The sequence below is a fragment of the Excalfactoria chinensis genome, chromosome 4 (assembly GCF_039878825.1).
Source record: "Excalfactoria chinensis isolate bCotChi1 chromosome 4, bCotChi1.hap2, whole genome shotgun sequence".
Lineage (NCBI taxonomy): Eukaryota > Metazoa > Chordata > Aves > Galliformes > Phasianidae > Excalfactoria > Excalfactoria chinensis.
The window spans coordinates 43636348-43649326 of record NC_092828.1 but is presented as its reverse complement, the minus strand read 5'-3'; the positions used below and the strand labels follow the sequence as shown (position 1 = coordinate 43649326).

Genomic DNA, 12979 nt, shown 5'->3' with positions numbered 1-12979 from the left:
GTCCAACCCCCCTGCCAAAGCAGGCTCCCTACACCATGTCGCACAGGTAGGCGTCCAGGCGGGTCTTGAATATCTCCAGAGAAGGAGACTCCACCACCTCCCTGGGCAGCCTGTTCCAGTGCTCCGTCACCCTCACCGTAAAGAAGTTCTTGCGCACATTCGTGCGGAACTTCCTATGCTGAAGTTTCAGCCCATTGCCCCTAGTCCTGTCCCCACGCACTACTGAAAACAGACCAGCCTCGCCACTATAGCTCCCACACCTCAGGTATTTATAAACCTGGATCAAGTCCCCTCTCAGCCTTCTTTTCTCAAGGCTAAACAGACCCAGTTCCCTAAGTCTCTCCTCATAGGGGAGATGGTCCAGGCCCAATCAATCAATTGGAGCTGGGTTCTTTTCCTAAAGCAAAATCACATCAAGTCATGCAGTGTCAACATGTACTCTGCAAAATCTCATCCACAGCCATGGGTAGGAATGTTCTGTTGGCGTTAATACACACACATAACGAGGTACTGTATCAATTACAAGGCTATAGTGAAATGATGTTGTAATGGAATAAAGAAGCAGAAGTAGTCTGGAAATTCAAAAGATGGATGGGGTATGTATTTCAGAAGTTTTAAATTTCTCAGTAGCCCCAGCTCTAATTACTAAGATTATTCAACCATTTAAGAGCACGCTTTGCTCAGAGTCGGTAGGAATTAGGCTCTTAAAGGTAAATAAATTCTACTCGCTAAGACCAAAGCCAAGCATAGCAACTTGCTAATTCTTTTTAAAAAATAAGACTGTCCATTATGATATTTATTACCAATAGCAGTGAGTACAAAGGGTACAGAGGGTGGTGATGCACTGGAACAGGTTGCCCAAGGAAGCTGTGGATGCCCCATCCCTGGAGGCATTCAAGGCCAGGCTGGATGTGGCTCTGGACAGCCTGGCCTGGTGGCTGGCGACCCTGCAGATAGCAGAGGGCTGAAACTAGATCATTGTGGTCCTTTTCAACCTGGGCCATTTTACAGCTCTATGATGCTCTGCAGTACTCAAGCGAAGTACTTTCAAAATGAAAGCACTGAGCACCGCTTTGAGAACAGAGCACAGGCTTCCCAGACCTCCTCTCTTCACCATGCCATTCCTGACCACTCCTGTTTATCTGAGAACACTCAGCGTCACAGCCCCTGGGGCACTCGGAGGAGGAAGCAGCTTCCGAGTCACACAGGAGTTGCAGCCATCGAGCAGGCTGACTTTTGATGTCGACATTATTTTAGCACTAGTGTGGTTTCCCCTGCATGACAACAGTAGTTTTGTATGCACATTTCCTTCACAAACCCTCTGCTATTAGCTTGAGAAATTATTTTACTGTCAACTCTGACCTTCATCTGAATTCAGCGAGGAGACAAGAGAACAGAACCATTCTTGTCAGGACCACTCGTAACCAAGAAAGCCTAGGTGCTATTTTTAACCTTCATGGAAATGTAAGAAGCCTTTCCAAGTGCTTCCAAGCCAAGGAACTAAACCTGTGGGGAAAAAACCAGCAGGACAGCCTTTTGCTTGTGAAGGCAACTTTTGCTATTGTTTACAACTGATCCACAAGCAAAAGGAGTAGTTCCAGATTTGATGCTCTGGAAGTGAGAGAGCAGAGTGCTTTATGAGTGAGTAGCTGAGTCACTGTAAATCACAAACACACGTTGATTCAAGGCAGCGTCCCTGGGCTGGATATCAGACACGTGCCATAGCTCAGAACTGCAGCCAGCTGTGCTCCCCAGCCACTCCTCCAGCGCATCCTTGAACACCCTGCTACAAAACCACTGTTTGCATGGCTCACTGTTAACTTCCAGCTTTAGAAGCAGCACCATAGGCCCTGCTCCTGGGGTCTGGTATCACGATGTGATACACACCAACCAACACGTTTATCCCCACTGCCAACAGCTGTGTGCCCGGCAAAGGTTTTCTGTGACCAAAAGGAAAAGCTCTCTCATTAAAATGGTGGTGGTGCAGAAACTAGTTTTCTAAAATTAACTCTCCAGATAAGGAGAAGGCATTGCTGTGTGGCCACTACTCATTATAAATTCAAGCAGCCACAGAGAAAGAATGACTGCCCGAAAAGTTGAAACAATCAATTCGGTACCGATTTATTGCTGAAGTAATAAATGTCTGTCGTGGAGATGATGAAAACCAGCTGCAAAAGTTTGGGTGGGAGGGAGATACTCTGGATAATTCAGTCAACTACCTCTTAAGAGCTCAGTCAGAATGCAACATGAGACTTGACACTCTGAAGCACAGAACACCACGCTGCGTGGTACAGCACAGAAAGAACACCACTACTTTCTGGATGTTACTTCAGCAATTAACGCACTTGTAGAGTCATGCTTTAGAAACAGTGCAGCACACCCTACCAGGTAATACCTGTCCAGGTAATACTCTGATCACACTCATCACAAATCAAAGCTGACTCACGTTTTGGTGTAGTCACTCCTTGCTGTTGTACAGGGCAAGGGCATGAGACTGCTGTGGTGCCAGGAGGAAAGAGCAGTACCAGCTAGAGCACGCATCACTGTGCTGACACAAGAGACACCCACGGAGCACCACCCCTGAGCTACAAAACACCCTTCACCTGAGCTCACCGGAGTCCACAAAAAGCAATAGAACATGAAACGTGATAACCAACCACCTCCCTTCACTTCCACAGCATTAGGAATCAGAGCAAAGCCAGAAAGTTGCTCAGAGCAGTGTTAGGATGGTATTAAGGCGATGCCCAATATAGGAAAAGGAATCTGAAAGAAAATGCATCACTTGAATAAGATACCAGAGGCATATCATCAAAGTACTTCAAGGGCTCAAATGAAGCCACTTCCCTCTCTCCAGCAGCACTGGGGACAGCAGGCTGATCCCTGCCTGCCCCCTGGCCTCTGGTCCCCATGCCAGCACTGCATAGCCCGTCTCCCTTGTCTCACCGTGAGCTCTCTGTCCCCAGGGTGCAGGCAGGGTGCCCACGGTCCTAGCCCCAGTGCTCAGTCAGAGGTGAGGTCGCTGTAGTCATCAGCTCAACACTTACCTCCGTCAGCATCGCTCACCGCCTTCCTACATGGCAAGGGAGATTTCCTATTTTCACACATCCCCCCAGCAGCCCTGATCAGTGACAGGAGATTACGATGTCTTTTGTGCTGGTGGTGGCCCTGCTAGCACAGAACTTTTAATCTCTTCCCTCGTGCTGAGCTGTGAGCGCGGTGATGCTCCCAGGTACAGCTCCCTTGGCTCCTCTCCGAAAAACGCTCTCTCAAGCACACGGTTGCTTAGCAATATTTGCCTTCCCCCTTTATGGTCCAAACTGGCAACTTCTGTCCCTTTGGTACTTTGCACCAGTGCAAGATATGGTGTGGAGAGTTTTGAAATCCACATCAGGTTGGCAGAAGGTATTCCACATGAGCTGCTGCAGCTGCTTTGCCATGGGGCTGCTGGTTTGTTTCCAGCCTGGGTCAAACATATCGCTTCTTCCAAAGAGGAGGCACACAAGGGAAAAATGTCTTTTGCCTCCAGTGGGACTCACCTATTAAATCAAGCACAACGAGTCGCCTTTTCTGTTTACATTGTTCTATCTGCATGCTTTGGCACAGTTGAAAAAAAACACAAAGGAAACAAAATAACACGGCCATATAATTTTCCCCAGTCCACCGGGATTGGGTTTGATTCCTCCTAAGATACTGTGCATCTATCAGGTGAGAGAAAACAAGGGATTCCATAACCTCTTAGTGCATCTGAAGCACAGAAGCTGCCCGCAACGTTGCACCTGAACTCTGTCCAACCCAAAGCGCTCGCAGCTTCCTGGGGTTGGGATCAGTGCCTCTGACGGCTCAGCACTACAGCTGGGAATGCTCGACCACGCCAGGAGAAAAGAAGAAACACGATTCATGTGAGATCAGAAACAGCAGTACCTGTTTTCATCACAGAGAGCCACAGAGGGCTGCAAAGAATATGTGGGATCACACCAGTGAGCAGAGTCCTGTGGTGCCTTCTTCCAAAGATGTGGTGCACACCCTCGAGCGCCATAGGGCCCACGGTGCCCAACACAAGGGAGTGGTGACACCACTACGGCTGAGAGCAAGGACCAGCCCAGGTCCAGCCACTTGATGCCCAGTAACAAATCCCAGCGACACACACTCCCCCCAGTCTGTAAAAGGCTTGTAGCGGGACGGCTACTGATACAATTCTTCAATAAATCAGAAATTTAAGTTACCTCTGGTTAGCTGTGAAGCCAGCCTGCAGGAAGACCTCGCTGTCACAAGCTTTCAGCCTTCTCAGATCACCCTTTTTCACATTGTTGCTTACAACATCGAGCAGTGATGGCTCACACAAGTGGCACAGAATGCCTCTCATTATAAGCCACACACCTGCATGGAAGGAACCCAAGCTGTACTTTCGCCTGTTGCTTTTCCCCACAGCAATTCCCTCTCTGAGATGCTGCTATGCAGCCACCACTGCAGTCCCTATGCCCCAGCAGCCGACAGCTCATTTCCCCTTGCAGGCCTTCCACCCTAACGAGTTGCCTGGCAAAACACAGCAGCTAATACAGCTGCAGCACTCAGCTGCAGTTAGCAATGGCTATTTCCATTCCCATGCTAATTTTTTAATAGATAGTTCTATGCAATCAGCTCCCTTCACCGAATTGCTGCTTTCCTAAAGTCGCAATCGAAGCAGCTGCTATCTGTGCGCAAACGCTCAAGCAATGACAGCAATGGTTAATCCTTTCAAGAAGCTGGGACTCATCTGTAGGAGCCAAAAATAATCCTTCAGAGGTAGGATATGGGCGCACAGCCCATAATATCAGAGTTGTGCCAATGCAAGGCTTACAAACAGGGAAGTTGAAGGAGCCATATTGCTCAAGACACACTTTGTAACCCCAGGTTCCCAGCAAGTGCTAACACTTCTATCAGACAGTGTGCTTTAACTGGGAGAGGCTGAGCACGTGTCCCAGTCCACACAGCACTGCTGCCCTGTGGTTACGGGATCCTGGCCAAGCGCCCGGGAGTGGAAATGTGGAAAGTGAAGTTGTCTTCATGTTATCTTTGTGTCACATATACACTTCTCTGCTTTCTAAAGGACAGCTGGAGCTTTACTGAGCAGCTTATCAGCCTTATTGCTTTCCCAGGGTATTGCCTTGTGCCCTAGATCACACTAATAACACCGCCCTTTCAGGATAGACTTCATTTTATTTTGATCCCACCCTCTCAGAGCTGCATCTGAATGTATTCATTCACCCTCTGTAAACTCTGTGCCTTAGTCTACATTGTTCAGATGGAGAGGTTTGGAGATGTTAATCACAACCAGAACTGCAGGGTATGCATTTTACTGTTAACGAGAGCATTCCTTGCTCCCAGGGCCTTGAGTTGAGAATCCAGGGATAACAACAGTCATTCATGTTTGACCCTCTATTTTGTAGTCGTGAATCAGCAAAAAGACAAATTCAGCAAGGAAACCCTTCTGAAATCCCATCTAACACCTCTGACCATGAAGTGGGTAGTGGGGAAACACTTAACTTTAAGGTGCAAAACAACAAACAAACAGAAGCAAATGAACCAAAAAAGGGGGAGAGAAATCAATCTCATTTGTCAAATGAGTTGCTTCTCAACTTCCCACTATGTAGGTGAGTCATCCCAGTGATGTCTCATTATAAGGGACAAAAAGAGCTACCTGCCAACATTAATAAAACTCAGGAAAAAGTCCAGTCTTCCCCAAGTACCAAGTGCTGCACATTTGTTTAGACTCTATGCCCTTAAGAATGCTTCAAGATTTATCAACACTGTATCAAAGCAGCTTCGCTGATTCCTGGCCCTGCCATCAAGCCTATTTCCTTAAGGACACCACCGTGTTTGTAAACGGAAGTCATAGGAAGGGGATAAAGTCTGAACGTGAGGTTTTTTATTCAGACAAGAGGAGAAACACTGTTGAGTTTCTGAATGTGAATGCAAAGTGAGTCACTGCTGTTATCTGCTGTGGATTCACCCGCCCTGCAGTGGATCTGCTCGTCTGTTCAGACAGGAATGCTTAACTCCTCAATGCTGCCAGGAGCAGGAGCTGCCCATAATGAATCCACAGCTGCAGGTGACAGATGCCTTTGAAATTCAATTAACCACAAAACATGCGCTAGAAGACATGGCTTTCCCAAACGATGTCAAGGGACATCACAGGGAAGAAGCTGTTTCCTAAGAGCAAAGAGCCCACCCGCTCACCCCCGACACCCATCTCATGCCGCACATCCAGCACAGAGCTTATCCAGGTACCCAACCATGTAAATAAAACTGGAATTAGGGTTTTGTCTAACACAGAATCATTTCCTGTATTAGTTTCAATTCCCTTTCTATGATATTCTTCCTAGGCCACAGACCAATAGCACTTCTGCCTCATTAGGTGGCAGGGTTACTGACACACACTGAGCTCCAGAGGTACGTGCTTAATGGAAAGTGAATGGAAAGAAGGTCACTCAGCAGACAGCATCATTGCCACCGCTGCCCTATCTTAGCTCAGCTCAATGCAGATGCACACACAAGGTAACCACAAAGATCATGAGGATGCGAAAAATGGTAAGATGGATGTAGAAGTGGAGCTAAGAGAACTGGGAGAAAATAAGGAAGTCTCATTTCTTACAAATAAGCATTTTTTTTCTCTCTAAAGAAAAAAATAAACACACACAAAAACAGGCTTTAAAAGTACTTCTGGGTGATGAGGAATGGGTAATGAAGAAGACTCCATGTTGCTTTACTACCCCCTAGGAGTAAAACATCTGGTGGAACAAACTTCAGAACACACTGCTCTTCCCATTTAGAGTTATGACATGCTATGCCAAATCAACAGTGAAACAAATGCTCTCAGCACAAAACTATTTTCACAACTTCTTGACAATGTTACATTACCAGCTTCCTGTTTTTCTACATGAAGCTGCCTACAGCTATTTGCAGCCGATCAAAACATCTTCCAACACTCTCCAAGGAAAAGCAGATGGCATCCACCCTATTCCTTTTTATTAGAGTCAAAATGCAATTCTAAATGTGACTCCATAGGTCTCGTCACCCAAACATCTCAGAAATCAGCACTGGGAGATCCACGTGCCACAGGACACAGATAAGCCTAAGGATGAGCACAGTAATGCTTCCCAAAATACACACAACAATGCTGTTTCATAAAACTTGACGTACAAGCAAAGGAAGCATCTCTCTTCCTTGTCCCATCCAGGAGAAAACCAAGCAGAATTCTACCTCAAAACGCACCTTCCAGACATGGTAACATGCACGGCTATCAGTGCTCTGGCAGCCTCTGTTCTTCAATGCCCCGCTTTCCCACAGATGAACCCTTCCTGCAACAAAGCCCTCTGACAACTGCACTCACCTCAGTGGGCTCAGATGAGATGTTCAATTTGGTTAACTTGGCCTTGGTGTCTGCCTTCAAATCTGAGATGTTTTCATATGGTTCACTATGGTATTCCTCCAGCAGAGGCTTGAGATCCGGTGACTCCACAGGAGCCTGCTCTTGGCCATCCATTGGTCTGACATAGGCAGTTGGTTTCTGCTGCATTGCACTGGTTTTTGATGGCAAAGGTGGTGGAAAGGGTTGAGAGGAAGGCTGAGTGGTGCCAGCCAAGACGACAGCTGAGTTGTCCTGACTTTTATTCTCTCGTGAACCCACCGCTCGGTCCTGAGGTGACTGAGCGTAGGCCGGGCCATGACCTTTGCTACTCTTCTGTGACTTGGAATTAGTGTGCTGGATGGAATGTAGAGGTGACAGGGGTGCCACTGGAGAAGACAAAGATGGTAGCAATGGGGAAAGCTCCAAAAGAGTGACCTGAGGTTCAGGAGCACGACCTCCACCAGCAGGATGCCTGTCAGTTCTGTTGTGGTGAGAAGCGGCATGACTGTCCGTCCTGCCACGCTTGTGTTCCTGACCTTGGCTCCAGCTGCTGGACGAGCTGTGACTCTTGGCATGCCAGCCTGGAGCTGGTCCTGTTCCTGGTTGTGCCTTTTGGTGGGGGGCGTAGTGGCCTGGATGTGGAGGAGCAATGACTGGAGGTCCCATGTGTGGATAGCGGGTTGCATGGTGGAATGAAGACGATAACGTACAGCTGGTCTTTTCAGGGAAGGATGGGCGATTGGGCTTTCTTTGTGGGATCTGAGGAACGTCGATCTCTGGTATCCCTATGAGATTCTGATGGCATCTGTCATTAATAAGATCCTTCAAGTCATCGTAATTGCCCAGCATATTCTGAATTCGGCTTGACAACTCATCCTCTTTATTAGTCTGAAACAGAAGAACAGAGTAGGAAATCTGAAAAGGACAGAAAAAAACCAATCTCATAGAGCCAGCTTAAGAAGAGGCAACCCCTGAGATCTTTTTCAAATCACCACAAGTTAAGCTATCAAGGTCATCTTGTTTCTGTAGGCAGTCTCCGCAAAGCAGATCGGGCTGCTCTTATCAGTATTACTCACTGGAGATGATGCTGAAGGCACACCTGTTTTCAACCACAGCCTGCAAACAGATGTGTAGCCCAGCCACTTGTGAGATCTCTCCCACCAACTCCCAGACTTCAGAAGAACCTGCCCAACCTGAAGTCCACACTGCATGTTACCACCCATGGAATTTTAAATGCACATACTATTACCCCAGTTAAGCAGATGAGCCCCCCGTCACTACCTTGTACGGCTCGGGAAAGAGCGGGGTCTTCTCAGGGAACCTGTCTTTCTCCTGCAGAGCCTCCTGATTCCGCCTCTGTCTCTCCTGAATACGCAGCAAGTTTCTGTCCTCATTGTACAAGCTTTAGGAAAGAGAGAATGAAAGAGTGGTCAATGTTTCACAGCAGCGTTATCAGCAGGTGTCTGCTTTGAGTGGAACCCTTTGTTTTCAGACAATTACATCCAGCACAGCATCTTGAAATGCACAGGTTGGCCACAGGCAATAAATGGTCATGCCTAGTATTTGCAATACTGCAACGCAATGTAACATACAACATACAGTATGCATCCATCTCACAGATTTCTACTGCCAACACCATTTATCGAGAAAGGCGGGAAGAAGGAAAATAATCATCCATTTAATGGTGAATAACAATCTGAGAAGTACTACTCAATACTTCGGCTCTTCACTTGAGAGAAAAAACCATTTCAGAGTTTGAACTTTACCAACTTTAGAAACTGGCTTGAAAACCCCCACTTGGGTACTCACTGCTCACTTAGGAAACCATATAGTTGCATTTAAAGCCATCACATAACCACATTTAAAAAGAGGGTCTCAGGAATTTGGAAAGTCCAACACAGGAGCAGTCCATTCTTCCTGAACCACAGACATCCTCCTCACTTCACCAGCCTTACATCAAAACAGCAATAAAGCTGTCTCACACACAACAGCAAGACTTCATGGAAAACCAGACATTGCAAGCTGAAGCTCCGCTGTGAGGCACCAGTGCAAAATAAGGGGATCCACTGCTCTAGCATTTATGGACACCTGGGAAGGAAAAACACATTGACAAAGTACACAGACACAGGCATTTCTCTTCTTCACCACCATGCTGCCTCCTGCATGCAGGCAGCTCTTGAGCTCTTCTTAGTTTGACTTCTGATGCATCCCAGCCTGGCAGGGAATCATCACATCTTACCCACAGAGATGCCTCCAGCCATCACACACTGTCAACTACCCAAAATTCAGCTGTCCCCAGGGAATAGGTCTGACTGCTGCAGTGTGGTTTTCCTGACTCCAAGAGAGCTCTGGAAATGATGCTGCCAAGCGGGAAATTTCCATAAATGGAACTGCAGCAAGGATGTACTTATTCTACTGAGACAGACAAACATATTCAGGGGTTAAACTATGCACATTTAAAATAGTTTCCCACTTTGCTAGTGCTGGATTGTTTCCAAACGCAGCAAAACCAGAAGCTTCCAGTAAGCACGATGTACCTCACTTTTGAAAACAATGCAAGTTGAAAAATAGAAAGGAATCGCACATCCCTGGTTCGGTAAACATACAACCCATCTGTTAAAAACCATATGCAAGGCAAATACATCCTCTGTGCGTGTGATGGCATTTAGCAAGTAAAAAACGTCCCACATATCATGAGTTTGCTGCACAGTCTCCTTGTGAGTACTGGCAGATATGCAACACGACTGCAGAAGACAACAAATTAGGAAGATCGATAAGGGGAGCTAGAACGAACTGTGGCTACATCCACTACTTCAAATTGTGTACAAGTGATTTCTTAGATGAATGCATTTTGTGCTGACAGTCTTTTCTAAATGTTTCTGTGTGAGTTATCTGGGAAAATTTTTACTGAATGAAACATCACCTTCCAAGCATTCCCGGAACCAGAAAGGGATTCTGTAAATATTCTTCATGTAAACTTACAGAGATTCCCGTTAGAGCAAGCATGGAAAGGCCCCAGAAGATGATCTAACAGCTAAGTCATTGTCTGTTAGCACAAAGTGGATCTCTAAAACCCTCCCCGTACACATCATGAGATTACAGACACATTTCGGGATACGGACACCACCTACAGATCACATCTGTTAGATGAACGGGACTGGAGCAGCTCCTCTTTCCCCCCAGCTCACTTCCCATGTAGTTGCAGAAGGCAATGCAATGGGGAGGTCAGACACCTCACCCTGCATTTGCTGGCTTCCCCTGCAGGTTGCACGGCTCTCCTGCACGAAAAGCTCTCTTTGGACTCACCAGCACCTTCACAGCCCTAACTTTTGCCTGTGGAAGCCAGCACCATGCACTGGCTACCAACAGTGCTCAGCTCCATGACAAAGATCCAAAAGGAACAAGCACACAGAGCCAGCTTCCTGCAGTTCCCCGCGTCCCTTCCCATCTCAGCCACACCAGTGACAAGAAATACAGTTACAATGAACTCCTTCTCCTGTTGATCCAAGCAGAGATTTGCTGCCACAATCAGACCTGGAAGCGTTTGCACACAATGCACATTTGCTCATTCTGGCCAAGTGCCACATAGTTTGTTTCATCACACACACAACCTCGCAGGGAAAGCTGCAGAAACACCTTTTGGACATAATCCCATCTCAGGCTGCAATGGGTTTTCTAAAACAGGTTTCTTCACCACCTCCCTCAGCACCCGCCGTTCTCCCAGCCAAGCTTTCCTATGGCAACTCTCAGTCATCATTATCATCAATGCGCGGGTAGCACACAGAGGAAATTAGCAAACATAAAGGGTATCTGCTTTTTGCAATGTGACAGCATCACACAGAGCTAAGCTCCTTCTTCCACTTCGTGTCTCCTGATAGGCATTTTGACTCAGGTTGCCCTGTGGCTATTTCTGTCTTGGTCCACAAGTAAATAGTGAACACTCCATCATACACATACTTGGTTTTGTTTTGCCTCAGTACTCACTGAACTTCTGACAGCGTTGGCTGGGCTAGAGGATACACAGCTACCGCACTAGCTTTCACCAAGCACACTTTGCTGATACACTTCAATGCACCACATATCCAGGCTTCCTGCCGACGGGTTGTTGAGCTGGCACAGCTCTGCGCTGAGAAAGAGCTGTTTGAAATATGCATCTAAACAGCACAAAGAGATAAAAGCAGCAGCAGATGCTGCGTCTTGTTTTACCTCCCCAGGTGAGAGATTGCTCACCTCTTTTGGCTGGGCAGGAAGACAGGAGAACCACAACGTCAAAGGAATGCCTCTTGAGGAGCGTTTTCCTGACTAGAAGATTAATTCGTCTCCTCCCAACAGGCCCACTCCAGACCACAACAATCTCAGTTACCTTTACTAGCCTCTCAAGTCACTGCTAGAGCACAAAACATCTCTTTGCCATCTGTTCTATTGTTCGATGAGGTACCTGCAGCAGTACTTGAAAACCTGAGATCCAAAGAACAAAAGATCACACCACTATCAACAGCAAATCAAGAGTGAAAAGGGTGATAATCCCTGAACACAGGCACCAGTGCTTGTGTACTTCCCTGGTTGGGAGATCACTGAGATTCTGAATCACTTCACAGCTGGGCTCTGCTGCAGAGCAAACAAGTGGAAATTCTGACCAAATTCTGTTCCAAATTGCGGAGCAGGAGGGTGAGCCAAACCCACTGAAAAAGGCAAAAATATTATCGGCTTCAAGGGACTTCATGTCAGGCATTGGGCAAACATTATTCAGCTATGCGAAATAGAACTGACCCTGGGTACACACAAGCAAAGCATCCTCCACTTGGATGCTGCATAAGGCTGAGCTTCAGTGCTTTGTCAACAACAACAACAAAGGACAAACGAAAGCAAGAAACCTGAAAAACTCAACTGTTTTGAGTTCCTGAGCACTAATTGCAAATGAAAACATTATCAGCACATCACTTCTCGTACCACGGGTGTATTTCATCCTCTTTACCACAAGCTCTCTCAGCAATAACACTACATCTATTAAGATAAAATAGAATGTGTCTACACACACATATGGGAGCAGAAACCGATGGGAAAGGATGTAGAGGAACATCAGTGTGGGATACAGAGAACACCAGGTAAAGCCCTGAGGGCTTATTCTGTTTGTCCTCCCAGGATGATGGAACAGTTTGTCCTTTACATCATGCTCTGTCATAAGTATCTCACAAGTTCTTGGCTTAGAGCAGAAGCAGAACACTCACAAGCAGTTTAACAGCAACAATTACAAAAAAAAAACAACCAAGCCACATAGCATGACCTTGCAAAATGTTTTCTACCCAAGCCCTGTGCTGCGTCCCCAGTGAATTATGGATATCCTTCTATTTCTGGGCTGGCAAGCATCCAGATTCAGAGCAATCAAAATGTTTTCCTCAGAGTTCCTGATTACATTCAAACAAAAGGAAAACCCAACACACTTGTAACTTGCATCTCTTGCAGCCGTGGTATTTACCAAAACATAACTCTTCCCTATCTGCATCCCACCACTGTGTGCAGCACACTTTTTGTGCTGCCTGCTGCAGCAGCAGTGAGCCCCTTTAAGACCTTCTCTTTCCCTGAACCCTCCTT

General features: G+C 46.8%; 1 protein-coding gene across 2 annotated transcripts in view; it reads right to left on the bottom strand.

The window, feature by feature from the left end:
* The window catches only part of AFF1 (ALF transcription elongation factor 1), a 52620-nt gene that overhangs the window by 26638 nt on the left and 13003 nt on the right, over nt 1-12979 (bottom strand). For both annotated transcript variants that reach the window (XM_072334817.1, XM_072334819.1), the window contains exons 2-3: nt 8669-8789; nt 7370-8275 (exon numbers count right to left, since the gene is read on the bottom strand). In XM_072334817.1, coding sequence (XP_072190918.1) covers nt 7370-8275; nt 8669-8789 — 1027 coding nt within the window. The remainder of the gene's footprint in view (nt 1-7369; nt 8276-8668; nt 8790-12979) is intronic.